Source organism: Penicillium robsamsonii (assembly GCF_028829455.1).
Source record: "Penicillium robsamsonii strain IBT 29466 chromosome Unknown utg000001l_segment0_segment0, whole genome shotgun sequence".
In the NCBI taxonomy this organism is placed as follows: domain Eukaryota; kingdom Fungi; phylum Ascomycota; class Eurotiomycetes; order Eurotiales; family Aspergillaceae; genus Penicillium; species Penicillium robsamsonii.
In genome coordinates this window covers 3,605,672-3,619,820 of record NW_026643219.1, presented here as the reverse complement: position 1 = coordinate 3,619,820, position 14,149 = coordinate 3,605,672, and the positions used below count along the sequence as shown (strand labels likewise).

The 14,149-nt window shown below is 48.5% G+C and overlaps 5 protein-coding genes across 5 annotated transcripts; 2 read left to right on the top strand and 3 right to left on the bottom strand.

The window, feature by feature from the left end:
* Positions 1 to 346: 346 nt before the first annotated feature.
* N7447_001434 (uncharacterized protein) lies at positions 347 to 1,741 on the bottom strand (the record flags this gene model as incomplete). Its single annotated transcript, XM_057225710.1, has 1 exon — positions 347 to 1,741. The coding sequence occupies one exon, from the start codon at positions 1,739 to 1,741 to the stop codon at positions 347 to 349; it is 1,395 nt and encodes a 464-aa protein (XP_057089726.1).
* A 242-nt stretch (positions 1,742 to 1,983) lies between these two features.
* N7447_001433 (Armadillo-like helical) lies at positions 1,984 to 7,201 on the bottom strand (the record flags this gene model as incomplete). The annotated part of the gene is made up of 7 exons (XM_057225709.1): positions 1,984 to 2,802; positions 2,866 to 3,497; positions 3,551 to 3,691; positions 3,742 to 5,030; positions 5,082 to 6,060; positions 6,111 to 7,039; positions 7,098 to 7,201. The coding sequence occupies 7 exons, from the start codon at positions 7,199 to 7,201 to the stop codon at positions 1,984 to 1,986; spliced, it is 4,893 nt and encodes a 1,630-aa protein (XP_057089725.1).
* A 374-nt stretch (positions 7,202 to 7,575) lies between these two features.
* N7447_001432 (protein transporter TIM23) lies at positions 7,576 to 8,247 on the top strand (the record flags this gene model as incomplete). Its single annotated transcript, XM_057225708.1, has 2 exons — positions 7,576 to 8,169; positions 8,224 to 8,247. 2 exons carry the CDS (start codon positions 7,576 to 7,578, stop codon positions 8,245 to 8,247), a joined length of 618 nt encoding a protein of 205 aa, XP_057089724.1.
* Positions 8,248 to 9,693: 1,446 nt separating this feature from the next.
* N7447_001431 (Zn(II)2Cys6 transcription factor) lies at positions 9,694 to 11,547 on the top strand (the record flags this gene model as incomplete). The annotated part of the gene is made up of 1 exon (XM_057225707.1): positions 9,694 to 11,547. One exon carries the CDS (start codon positions 9,694 to 9,696, stop codon positions 11,545 to 11,547), a length of 1,854 nt encoding a protein of 617 aa, XP_057089723.1.
* A 268-nt stretch (positions 11,548 to 11,815) lies between these two features.
* On the bottom strand, positions 11,816 to 13,038 carry N7447_001430 (uncharacterized protein; the record flags this gene model as incomplete). The annotated part of the gene is made up of 5 exons (XM_057225706.1): positions 11,816 to 12,381; positions 12,441 to 12,545; positions 12,598 to 12,640; positions 12,692 to 12,803; positions 12,857 to 13,038. 5 exons carry the CDS (start codon positions 13,036 to 13,038, stop codon positions 11,816 to 11,818), a joined length of 1,008 nt encoding a protein of 335 aa, XP_057089722.1.
* Between the last annotated feature and the right edge of the window lie 1,111 nt (positions 13,039 to 14,149).

Below are 14,149 nucleotides of genomic sequence, written 5' to 3'. Positions count from 1 at the left end.
AGTCGAAAAGAAACAAGAGAAAAGCGGGCGATACCAAAAATATAGAGACGAGGGATTCTTTGTTGGAAGGTTCTTACTTTAGCAGGACTTGGTAACCCTAAGTGGTTATATCGTCTTCTTTGTTCATATGAGACACCTCATTTAATTCTTTCATGGCGGGTACTTGCAATGCTCATCACCTGTCCTAGAACAAAATTTGTAGATATCCTTAGTCTCCTATAAGATACAGATTGATCGGGGCACAACACATATAAAAAGAAATATCGACTACACATATATCATGTGTGAATGAACAGGAATCCATAATATCTTGAAAACTCCCCAATCCACGGAAAAGACCCTGGCTTCACCACTTCTGTCTCTCTTTCCAGCCTGAAGCCCGACTACGCGTGTCCTCTGCATCTGAGCCTTGCGCGGGACTTCGGCTGCGACACCTCTTCTCGTTCTCCTCCAGTTCAATCTGCCAGCGCTCTTTTTTCTCTTTTTTCTTCTTTTTTTCCCGATGCATATTGCCATCTTGGCTCCGTGATTCATTACCCCGTTGTTCTTCTGTCTGTCCCCAGGGGTTAGGCCTGTTGCGGCTGTTTCCCCGCTCCCCTTGGTCATTGTGTCCCCAGTCACGGTTGGGGCTTGGTCGTCCTGACTTTCCCTCCGGGGATGCATAGCGGTAACTTTTGCTTTTCCTGCAGTAACTTTTTGTAACATCGTCTCCCCATCCATCGATGCGGTCATGATGGTCTTCATTGAAATGGTGGCTTCGTGAATGGCTGTTTTGCTGTGCACCATCGTCACTCTGACCCCAGCCACCACGGTAATCCACTTCGTTTCTTGACACTTGATCTGGGGACGCCTGGCGCTTGAAGTTATATCCATGCTGATGATTGTTGTTCCTGTGGTCATTCTGATTTTTGTTGTCCCATTGAGGGCTCCGGTTATTGTTCTGATTGTCTCGTGAGTTTCGTCGTGGGGAATGTGATACACTATTTCTCTGCCCTCCGTGGTCATTGCTGGAATTGCTGCCCCAGTGGTTGTTGTTATCATTCTGCTCAGTATTGTGTTGATTGTCCCATGACCTTCGATCATTTACCCAGCCACTTGGACCATGATGGTTGCTCGTTTGGTCATGTTGTCTTTCTGTGTTTCCCTGCTGATTATTCTGCTCGTCTTCGCCCTTGGCTTTGGGAGATTGGGCAGTGGGGGACTTCTGTTGGTTCTGGCCTTGGCTTTTATTCTTCTGTTTCCGCTGGTTTTTCCGATTCTGCTTGCCCCCCTGCTCTATCTGACTTTGCTGTTGCTCTTGCTGCCTTTGTTTGTTTAGTAGCGCTCGTTGTTTCCTTTGCTGCCGTTTGGATAATGGGTTCAGCTGTTGGTTCACCGTCTGAGGACTATGGGTCTTCGCTCGGTTTGGTCCTTGGAAATGTTGGTCAAAATTCGGGACACTGGCAATTATCGGCTGCCGAGGGTGAACATACTGTGTCGGATGCAGGACATGAGATAATCCTCGGGTCTTTGGGCGAACCCATCCGCGAGGGGTAAAGTAGGGTCCAATTACGGGGTTGTGGGATGCATTCGCGGGCTCATAGTTGGCCTGAGCGCGATCCCGGTTTCTTCTGTCGAACATTTGGCCTTCTTGGTGCATTTTAGTGATATGCGATCGATACCAAAGGTAGAAGAACCACACGAAGACTGGCGTGACGAATGCTACCGCCAGAAGAACCCCGATCAGAACGTTGTCCTGCATGGTGCAAGCAGTGAAAGAGTGACTCGAGGTGATGGGAGTGATATCCGTGGACGTCAAATAATGGTAGAATAGTGTAGAGCGCAGGAGAATAAAAAGAGTGAGGAAAATGAAGTGTGTCAAGAGAAGGGTTAATTCAAGACCTTAAATAGGAAGGAGCAGACTCGCAATGGCAAACCAGATATGAGGTGTTTCAATATTCTATCTGATGTAGTTATCTTTTCATTTTCGATTCACATTAAATATCACATTTCCAATCCAGCCTGAATTCTTGATAACCAATCCTCATGGATTGATGACGATTTCCCTGCATCTAAGAGGAATTCAAGAGATTTCCGGAAGGCATTTGGTTGCAACCCCAGGCTCTCCGCCTGGAAGACTTGCGAGCTGAGAGCAGAAGAAATGACAATAATACGGAGACCTAGGTTGAAGATCTCGGGCTTTGAGACCCAACCAAGAAGTCCATCTGGCTCTTTTTCAGAGCCAACCAGAGAACAGAGATGTGTTAGGCCACCATAGGCCCAGGCAGAAGTTTCATTCAAGGAGAGCTGAGTGTACGTCGAGCGAGTCAACCGCAAGAGAGCTCGCGACCAAACCTCAACTTCGCGCGCATCATCAATAAACAGATTCTGTTTCTCCTCCACGAAGAGGACAGTACTCTCTTGGCGATACTCTGCAATCTGGTCCGACACGTCAACTAAGTGACGGCATTCGTCAGATCCACTGATCCTTGGTTCTTGGCCAGTCAAATATCGCAGAACTCGTTGCCCAAGGAGTGCGGAATCTGAATAGTTATCGATGATGAAGTCGGCGAGTAGGGCACTTGCATTGAGAGGCGCCAGGGTCACATCTGCGTCGGGTGAAACGGATGAGTGCGACAAAACCCAGGAGGCAGCTGATGCAGCCACATCACGAATTTCGTCGTCGTCATCATTAAGCATGTCATACAAGACCAAATAGACATCCAGCAGCACCGCATCCACGCATGGCTGGGAACCGGAGGATCTAAGAGCTCGTGAAAAGCTGCCAACAGAGGTAGCTGCAGCAAAACGGGTTGTGAATTCCTAGAAAATGAAATAAATTAGCTCGATGACTCGATTACAGGACAAATGCATGACAAAACTCACCGTCTCCTCGCTCAAGGCAGAGCGAAGCTTGATACTCCAGCTGCGGACATCATCTTCAAATGAGGACACGGCTGACTGATCAACAGACAGCCGGATTGCCAGTAGACAGCCTCGAAGTCGGAGCTCAGCGTCCGTTGCCTCTCGGTTCCAAGTTGTGATATCTGTTTCGGGGCGGAAGCTATTTGCGATAGCGTCCAATGGAAGGCCCATACTTGATACGGAATCAACTTGTGAGGATATCAAGTTCTCCATAATCGAAGCCAAATTGGACGCGGCCATTGTTTTCACATCTGGTCGACTATCTCCCAAAATCACAGACGAATACAAGTTAGCCAACGGCTGTTTGTACTTTTCGTCTTCACTAATTGACTCGTGGAGCTGCTCCAAAATCCAACGAGCGACATCTGCGTCGAAATGCGATACTCCAGCGAAGAATTGTGGGAGTTGCTCCCACTGCTGGGAAGTGAGCATTCTCAATGTTGTGCACCAAGCAAGCGCTCTTCTAAGGAGGGCAGATGCTCGAACAGTGCTGGAGAGGTTCCAACCGGCTTGAGAAGCGTCAAAAACAAATCTCAAAATCTCATTGAGGTCGTGAACCTTGAACATCTCGTTGATAAAAGAAATAACTTGGTCTATATATTGATTAGTTTGGCCCTTCTGTTTGCTCAGATATATGTCCACTTACCCTCGCTCTGTGCTTGGATCGCACGTTCCAGGGTGCCATTGAGAATTTCCACAAGCTCGCCTGCCACAGTCGGCGATTTTCCAACATGGAACAGGACTTCTAAAACGGTGCGCAGCGTGGTGAAAAGTCCATCAAGGTTTGCTAGTAAGCGATTAGCTCAAGTATTATTAGGGGCTGTTCAGTCTACCCACATGTCCAGAAGTCATCGGTGGTGAATGAGTACCGACGAAGGGCATATCGCACACATAACGCAACACCATGAACATAGTTCTCGGTGATCTTTGAGGGAAGCTTAACAAGAGTGCATAAATCATCCGGGATATGTTGCCTAGTGAGCAACGACGCATATACACGGGCTGCATGCTCTCTAACACCCCAAACCGGGCTGCTCAGATGCTCAAGGACTAATCCGCGGAGCATCTCATCGGTAGGATCATCCAAGTTAGGGACTTTGTCACCAACGAGTTCCAGTGCAGGGAACACCCGCTCGGTGATAATTTCAGTGCCCTCAGCTGCTTCACCCTGCGTCGTTGTAAGAAGACCAGAGAGCAGTTCGAGCAGACCAGGGTACTTGGGGAATGTTATCCGGGATCCTGGCTCTGAGCCGGAATTACCTCCGAAGCCAGGCCCAGCGCCTGGAATTACTCGACACATTTTTGTGAGTAGGGCACGGAAGAGCATCAGTCCTGAATTTCGAAGGGCCCAGATTGGCGACCCTAGGCGCTCGGCAGACAGCGTCAGTGCCTTCATGATAAATGGCTCGGTATGGGGGCCAAGCTTCGCGTTGGTGAAAATATCTTTCAGGCAATTCATCGCATGAACTTGGGGCAGTTCTAAGTATTGTCTCTCTTTGTCGTACTCCACGGGAAGGGATGAGATCTCGTGGAGTTCATTAATGGCCTCATTGAAAAATGCAGTCCCGGGGTCAGAGCCAACAATTCCTGTCACCAATGCAGGCAAGCCGGCGGACCGACGGGTGAGTTGGGATGCCGAGTCAAAGATAGTGGACTTAGCTTCCTGATACCAGCTCCTAGGAAGTTCTCGGATTGACGGATCTTTCGAGGCGCTGCATCTTTGACAGCATGTAGCAAACGTCTGCGAGACGTTGGAAAATGCACCTCTATGGCGGAGTTCAGCCAGTTGTGTGAAGCTCACGCCTCCAATGTTTGCAAAATCTGCCAAATTGAGGCCGTGGTCGCCGCTTGGCCCGTAACTAGTGTTTACCAGAGTGGCATGGAGCAAAAGGCTTGCTTCACGAAGAGATCGCCAGGAATAAGAAAGGGCATCCTTGGGTCCCACGTTCAGATCCTCAGTGGGCTCATCCGAGTGACCTTCAGGTGAGTCGATACACAGCAAAGGCTTCGCCTCGAGCCATATCTTATCGCAAATTGCAACAATTCGGTCATGGACAGACCGCCAAGCAGCGGATCCCGACCCATCAGATATCAGGGAGTGGAAGCTTGGCATAAGGACAATATACCTGGAATTGCAATCAGCAATATTATCTCATGCAAGGACCAACACAACATACCTAAGACCGGACGTATATCCATGAAGTGGTGCCTCACGCATGACGGAGTTGAAAAGGGTCTTTGAATTCAGAAGACGTTCCTCAAGCTTTTTCAAAATTGTGTCAACAACTGATGCCTTAGTTGTCCACCAGTCAGAAGCCGGTTGGCCAGAGTTGGCTGGCAGTGCTGCGGAAAAGATGATGTGGTATAGACGAGCAACAGTATCAGCATGATCAGCTCTGCTTGTGTTACTTGCCAGGCTTTCCGCTCGGGTAATTGCATCTGTCAGCCGCATGCCTACAGCTGACTCCTGATCTGTCTTGTTGTGCAAGCCGTTGAGCAGAATCTCTCGAGGGCACAAACTCAAGATCGAAAGCGATGTTTGACGAACTTCCTCAAATGGATCTAGCAGGAGATCAATCAACAAGCGGAGTAGGTGAGCATCAAAAACTTCGACCTGAACTTTCCAAAGATTCTCCATCTCTGATTTTTGAAGCTTAACCTCTAATCGTGGATCAAGACCGGAGTCCAGCAGGAGCTTCAGGGCTTTGAGAGCAGTGATGTGGCGTGGATACGAGGCGGCCAAACGCAAGTCGGTACCCAATAGCTTGAGGTAATCTTTTAGGAACTCCTTGGTTTCAGATTCATTTCTGACCTGACCTTGAGCTGACTTGTTGAGTGTTTTCTCTGTCTTTTCGGCGACATCTTCATCTTTGACAATGCCACCCCTTAGACGAACAAAGAATTTGCGTGTCAGACTCAGAACTTCTCCTCGGGTATGTGCATCAGATTCGGCATGCATAGAGGGGAGTCCGCGAAGGATAGCCTTCGTTGCCCCCACCGTAAATGGCTTGACCGTGGAAAAAGCCGTGATCAACAGCGAGAGAGCCGCTATACGGATATTGGGCTCGCGGTGTAGGAGAAAGTTACCGATAACGGCGCTTTTCATAACCAACACCTCATTTTCGTCAATTTTCGATTTGCCAAAGTTGAAAATATCTGTGCATATTAGCAGTTTCCAATAAACCTAGATTCACGGAGCTACTCACAGTCTTCATGAACCAAGTTGATTTTCTTGCCGATCTGCAGAGCAGCGAAAAGAACCATATACTCTGCCTCAGGCGCATCGGTCATATCACCTTTGAGAAGGCTCTTGACTGGGAGGGTGTCAAGGAAGATCTTGAAGCCATTGGGGTCAATGGTGAACAGAGGCTGCAGGAGCCTATTGGACACATCTTCCAGCGTTTCTATGTTTTGCAGTGCTGTGCGTCTCACTGGGATTACCCACATCGCAGACAGCTTTTCCGGTGAGCTTTCAGCCTTCATCTTCTGGATCAACATTGCCAGCAAGTTGCCAGCAGCCACAGCCATGGTCCTGTTGTTGGTTTGGATCAATAGCCCCAGGACAAAGATCCTTGCTGCTAGTTCATCAGACAGGCTGCCAGACGCAATGTCAAAAGCGGGGCCTGATTCGCCTAGAGACAGAGTTGCGTGATCATTGGCGAAGAGGGTCGGCCATCTATCTGTGTTCTTCAAAAGCCACTGGCGAATCAAGGGGATAAACTCGCTGGGTAACAGGGCATCCTTTCTAATGAATGTCTCCAGAAACACTAGGGACCCCTTGAGTCGTGACTGAGGCTCCCCAAGCACAATGCTAGGAGTTAGGGCATTAATAATTGCAGTTTGAAGGGCTTCTCTTGTCGCTCCTTGGTGACGTTTGGCTAGGATGGCAATGATTGAGGCGAGGAGTTTTTTAACGGGCTTTGGCTTAGCGTCTTCATATCGAGTCAAACAGATATCGAATATTGAAAGCCATGCTTCTTGTGAGAAAATCAACTGTTTAGTTGCATCACATTGTGACCTCGTGGCAGCATCAATAAAAGCAGAGGCAGCATTACACGCCTCTGCAGAATGGGGTGGCGAGATAGATGCTGTCGAAAGTGTGTGAACCAACGACTGCCATACCCGGTTCACCTTTCTTTTGAAATATTAGAACAAAATTGGTTCTTATGAAGTCGAACATATACTTTACTTACTCAGTCTCTTGGCATGTCAGTGTGAATTTCACCAATGGGCCTTTGGCGATATCTCGGAGAGTTTTCTCCGAGAACAATTGCACTTTCTGCGCAAGGTCTTCCATTTCAGTTGATACGACACGTTGCACCTGACATGAATCACCAACATTCATAGCTCCAAATTATACAAGCCTCGGTATCTTGGATAACGGTCCGCGCGAAAGATCTCCCCAACGATTAATTTTTATGCTCCCCGCGATGCCTCAGGCCGCAAACTGATAAAAGTGGGATTCTGTATCGGGAAAAGCGCATATTCATCGGTCAAACTCTTCTCCGCTGGATCACCGGAAGTCACGGGACCGAAGTTTTTGCTGTTCCGATGCCAGTGGAGCTGCGAGCACAGGGTCATCACTTCTTTTCCAGTCATCCGCCCCTGCCTTCTTCTTAGGTCCTTGTAATTTTATCTCCTATCCTCTATCTTATCATACCTTTTTTCACAATGTCGATCTGGGACTCCCTCAGCGGCCGCAAGCAAAACCAAGGGCCCGATGCCTTCGACCCTTCAAGCGCGCAAGATGCCACATCCTTCCTCTCCGAGGTCGCTATTCCCGATCCCTCTCGCCTCCATCCCCTGGCTGGTCTGAACCAGGATACCCTCGATTATCTCTCTCTTGATGACTCCGCCCTTGATAACCTACCCGGCTCCCGATCAGTGCTGCCATCCCGTGGATGGTCAGACGACCTTTGTTATGGTACCGGAACTACCTACCTCGTTGCACTCGCTACTGGAGGCGCATGGGGACTTGTAGAAGGATTGAAAAAGACACCAGCTACGGCAGCACCGAAAATTCGTCTTAATGCTGTGCTCAACTCGGTTACCCGTCGCGGTCCCTTCCTCGGAAACTCGGCTGGTGTTGTGGCTATGGTTTACAACGGAATCAACTCCGGCCTCGGAGTTGTGCGAGGCAAGCACGATGCATCTAACAGCATCGTGGCTGGCGCATTGAGTGGCATGGTCTTCAAGAGCACACGCGGACTTAAGCCGATGATGATCTCTGGCGGCATTGTGGCTTCCATTGCCGGTGCCTGGGCTGTATGTATATCATTGTGGTGTGCTATCTGACTTTTGCTAACTGTGACTCTACAGGTGACGCGAAAGGCCTTCTTCTAGATTGCTAGTATGGCCAATTTTATCCTCCTCCGCTTCTCGGTTATCCGATTCTCCATACCCTCCACGCCACCCTTCAATGACACTGGCGGTTGACGACTAGCCGCCTCGCTTTGTCTTTCCATCTGCGATGTATTACAACTATTTTTTTATTCCCCCCTGTGGGTCTCTTCACTCCGGCGCTTCAAGCATTATGTTTCGCATTTATGCGTGGGTTGGGAATGGGATGTGCAACTGGGTTTGTACTTTGTATTTCTTCTGTGTACATAGAAAAGTCTCTTGCATACCTGCGATTAATTGACTATGGCACATGCAAGTGTCTGTCGGTAACGTATTTTAATGCTGCTAGTGACTTCCAATAGACAATTTCTCATAAATCCTGACCCAGTCTCATAAGTGAGCTTCACATTCCCACTGACATTTTAGCTACAGAATGGAACAATCTTCATTCGGTGGGCTTGGAGGATTGCTCCTAATACCGCAAGAGAGATGCGAGCATGTTCCCTCGGCCAAATGGCCCGTGGACGGCACCCCAAACACCCGGACGTGCAGGCTTCATTTGTCTGATACCGTCATATCGCTTCCAGTTTTCAATTTGCAGATTATATGCGATCATATAGTCTATGGCTAATCTCAAAGAACACTTGCCCCTTACGAATGGTTTCGGTGTATAAACCAGTTAGGAAATCCTACCTATTCCTGTCCGGAACCCACGGCCGTGTCCAGGGGGAGGGCGAGATGTTCGCTCCACTTGCTCGGAATAAGAGGACTGCGATGGTGTCTGCATTATCGTCACTGCTGCTAGAAATTTGGAAAAAAATCCAAATTATCGCGGACCTCTGCAAACAGTTGGGCTACGACTTCTACCGTGCTTTGCACGCGGTTCCCCAGGGTTATATAGCGCAAAGCCATGCGACTAATAGGAAGAACTAACAAGAAAGATCAAACGAAGGACTTCTTTGGTATGCAAAACTTCGCAGTCACTGAGTCTGAGTATGGATCTCTATCACTCGACTGATGAGGTTCAATGCTAGGGACTATAATTGGAGGTATTCATTTGCATAAATTTCCATACCCTGGAGTAATATGTATATAGTAGACCGTAACAAATGTTCGGATCAAGCTTTCCGATTAATCGAAGCTAGTAAGATAGTAAAAATTCTCCGAGAAAGGCTAGCTTACTGATATATATTTGGAACATTTGATTCCCATGTGTACTAAACACCAAGTTTTGATGGAAATATTTCCACCCCTATAAATACACTCAAACACATTTGCATTTATTTTAACACAAGGACATGAGGCTGTCTTTGGTATCCAAAATATTTGCCAGTCAACGTCCGCGTTCATGTGGCGTCGATCAGGGACCGGCGACTGCCGAGGGGGCAAATGGGGAATAATTTCGGTTCGCCCGCGTTAGAGCTTTCACCCATCTCTAGATCCTTGGCGATGCCAGACATATCACCAAATAATGCAAAAGTACCCAAACTACGCACCAAGACTTTCACTGGATGCTGGACTTGTCGAGACCGACGAGTGAAGTGTGACGAGGAACGCCCTCACTGTCGGCGGTGCCAGCAGAACGGTTGGACCTGCAAAGGGTATGATTTACGCCTAGGATGGTCTCGAATCCCTGGGGGCTGCTCTCATCGACGCAAATTGCGATCCCCAGCACCAGATATGGACCATGGGTTGTCATCTGCTGCTGTGACGGCACTGCTGATTGAATTGGATGGGTGCTCGGGGGACGGCTCCGCCCAACAACGAGGTCCATTCTCGGTGTTCTCGGCTTTTTCAAGATCTGAGACTCAAGATGCAGGCCGTATTGATCTATCCAACCCAGAAGATGCACTTCCAATCCAACATCTGGAAGATACACATCATAACTCGTCGGACTTGATTAACTCACCAGTTGGCGATAGAGATGGTGACTTGGCTTCACCGAGGCCAACATGGGATAGATTATCATCTACTACCGCAAGATCCCCGTCTGAAATTCAGGAGGAATCATGCACAGCATTACCAAAGCTCAATCATCGGGTTGATGACATCTCTATCAACAGAATTACCCATGTCATTCACCACAAAAGTCCCAAAAATAGGCTGTCAGAACCAAGCGACTACGGCAGACCTGTGTCAAATATTCGAAGCAATGAGAGTGTCCTTTGGAATTCCATGAGTCCATTGACTCTCCCAAGAGCAGAGATTGAGTTAGTCCACTACTGGGTTGTTTTTCTCAGCGGAAACATGCTCCTAATCGACACCCCGGACAACCCCTGCCGCACAGTGTTTTTACCTCTAGCTCTGAAAGGTCTCGATGCCTCTCCAACAGAGCCGAATATTCATCTCTCCATATTCCATGCCATTTGTGCCTCCTCCGCCTTCAGCCTTTCCCACTTCCGCCACGATGCGCGGTACCACTCCATCGCCGTCCACCATGACCAGCTGGCCCTGCGTCATTTGCGAGGAAGCCTGCAGCGGGCTAACTGCCTAGATGAGCCATCATTAGCTGCTGTACTCACTTGCATCACGGCTGAAGGTATGTCTGGGCGCCGTAGCCGATGGAGAGCACATGTCGCTGGATGCCTTTGTCTCCTAGAGAACGAACTCCATGGCGACTGGATCCAAAGTCCAACTGCTGCTAGGATGATCCAAAGTTACTTGGCTCTTTCATCACTATGCAGTCTTCCTGTGCCCGAACGGCTCATGTCGCTCCTCAATGGCCCCTCCGATTCCCATCACTACCTAGAACAATCGCATGGAATTACAGTACCACTGGTCCAATTACTCGCTCAAATCACCACCCTTGTTGAGTTCCAGACACAGCTGCCTATCGAAGAACTAGACCGACTCGAACTTCAGCTCTACTTGAACTTTCCATCCCCATGCAACCCAGACGCCCCAGGTTCGATCATTGTCCAACACGCTTTGACCTCATTCTACTATGCGACAATTATATACTTCCGCCGTACTTTGCGTGGTACAAGATTGAGCGAAGTACAGGATTTGGTTGAGAAAGCAATCCACGAGCTTGAATCCGTCGATGCACTCACGCGTGAGAAGGGCGGCCATTCGTATAATTGGGCAGGCTTTGTGATTGCAGCTGAATGCGAGCGGCCGGATCTGCAAGATCGCATGTTGGCATTCTTTGGCCGCAAAAGTCGGCACGGGATCCAAAATATTAATGTACTATCTGAAATTGTTCAAGCTCTGTGGGACCGACGGGCAGCAGCTGGATCGCACGTCGATATACAGTGGAAGGATATTGCAAGGGAAGCTGATTTTGACATTATGCTTGTATGAATGTAGAAGCATACATGTAATCACTAATACGGCACATATTGATGTTAGATGTAAATATATTAGGGCCCACAGAACAAGGAGCTAAGCCATGTGCCCCAGGTGGAGCCCAAAGTGGGTACCCGAACCCTTCCCCAGACTCGGGACAAAGGGCTGAGATGAACATCGACCTTAAATATCTCCAAATAAAAGTCACCGGAAAGTTCATTTGCATTCAATTCTATAAACTGACGCCTATTGAAACCGTTGACATGTGAAAATGTCCCCTTGTTCACAGAATGGCCAGTGCATTAGGAGGGCTCGCAACAGCACCAGGAAAATTTAGCGGAGACGAAGTAAGCAAGAAAGAATACTGCCTACCAGCCCTACAAGCATGAGCCAGCGCCTTCAAATCCCAAAGCTCACCAAGCGGAATACCCAACAAACTAAGACACCACTGATGCAACACAAGCTCATGGGTAGGTTGCTCAACACCATCGAAGATAGGTGGCATAGCCTCAACAGCGATGTTATCACTAGCGACAGCAGCGAAATGCTTATCCCAAAGCCAACGTGCCATTTTCTTGCTCCCCTCCAACCCGCACATCTTTCCACTCCTCATTGCAGCGCCCTGCTCTGTGCCAGTCATTTGACCCAACGTCTCTGTCACGCCGAATCGGATGAGGAGGATATCTCCTACTTGGAAGGTTACCCCCTGCCAGAAAGCCACTGCTTCTAGCTCAGCGGCCCCGATACGGAAACCGGAGAATTGGTCGTAGCTTATCCCGTGGCTCTGCGCATAATCCTTGAAGTCGATTAGTACGCCTCGGCCTGTCACACAGCCGCGTTGGTGCCAGTCTATTTTTCTGCGTTAGCCTTTTTCGGTATCCAGGTTGGGTTGAGTTAAATATTCTTACGATCTAGTGTTGGAAGATTCTGGGAATATTTGGGAGTTTGAAATGCTTCGATTGTTGGGTTTGCTCCGTTGTAAGCGAGGCCGGTTGGGTGGTGCATGAAGTGAACTGGTTGGGAGTGAATTTTTTTGGCTCCAAAACCCAGAGTTCTTGGACGCACCGAAACTATCCCATTGACTACTGGCTTGGGTATTGAACTCGACCTGGAATCAATTAGCTCTAGTGGGACATAGAATGACTAGACAGCACAGTACCTCATCGTCAAACCCAAAGTGTCTGCCAGATGCTGGGTCTTCCAACTTCATGACATTATGACAGAGGCCTTTTCGAAAGAATCCGGGGATCTTGATGCTTCCAATGGGCCAACTAGACTAGTGGTATTAGGGTTCATGTCTTGGAGATTGTGAAGGGCATTTCACTTTAAAGAAATAGACACGCCTTGGCGAACCTCCGCAACAGCATCCTTGACGACTTCTGGGGTGAGCAGATTCAGGGTGCCCAGGACATCTTTCTTGTCATCTTTGTCGAAGATGCCCCATGCACAACCTTGCGGCATTCCCCTGACAGGAGGGAGATCATCGAATTTTGGAAGAGATGCCATAGGATGCAGAATAGAAAAGGAGGTCTGATTTAACTGATTCAAAGAATAAAAGCCGCAAGCCGAGCAACCGTGTGATAAAAACGGGCTGTCACTCTCCTGGGTAGGGGGACCTTTGTCGGATAGGTATGAAACAAGAACTCGATTGTTTTGATTATGCCCATCAGATTGTCAGATCAGGTGGATTTGAGTTTTGCTTTTAATTGCCTAAATGCGTGACTGCCCAAGTGCCCAATTGCAGCGTTCAGCATTCAGCGTTCCGCAGGAGAGATCGAATGCAATACTTGCCTCGAAGGTGTTACCTATCTCTTCCTCCTATCCTGTTTTCATGATTCTAAAAAACGGACTCAAGGTTACAAAGAACATTTGGAGGATGTTTCAGTCCTACCACAGGTAGCGCAGGTCCAAAAGCAAGCCTTGCACAATGCTGCGACAAGGCACTCCCGATTAGGAGCGATGAGAACCGCTCTAACCTACCAGAGGATGTGGAATGCCAGATTCGCTAAGCTCCTGCACTAGATAGACATAGCCTGGTCATGTACCACTGTTGCAACAAAGCTTTTCTTCATGATAATGGATACAGTCATTATTCATATCCAGGAGTGGTTTGGACGTCGTTCCAGGTGGAGCAAAATGTGCAAGCCCTCATGGAGGAATTTGCGCTAAATTCGAATTGGCTCGTAGCGCCCGTGCGCGTCTGTAGCCCTGCAAACTATACGGGACAGATAGCTTCATTTAGATGTACTGAAAAGTGTCAACCGTACTTTTGGCTGATATGAAATATGTACGTATGTTCACCTCACTATCAAACTGGGTAGCACCCATCCGACTCAGAGAAGTGTGATGTGCGCAAATAAATAATGATTTCACAAATAATTACCTGACATAGGAGAAGAACATCCCAAAGGCCGCACTTTAGTGCCCGTAATAGCGCTTGTTTATATCAATTGGGATTCCAGCATTTTTGCTCTGAGGCTCAAGGTTCACTATATAAAGCCCCACCGTGGTCTGGCCGGATCGGGGTTATCGGGTCGGGTTACGTGCCGATCCCTTCCCAGCCACTTTATTCCAGCAAATGGGCAAGGCGCTGGGGTGCACACAGTGCCGATCGAGT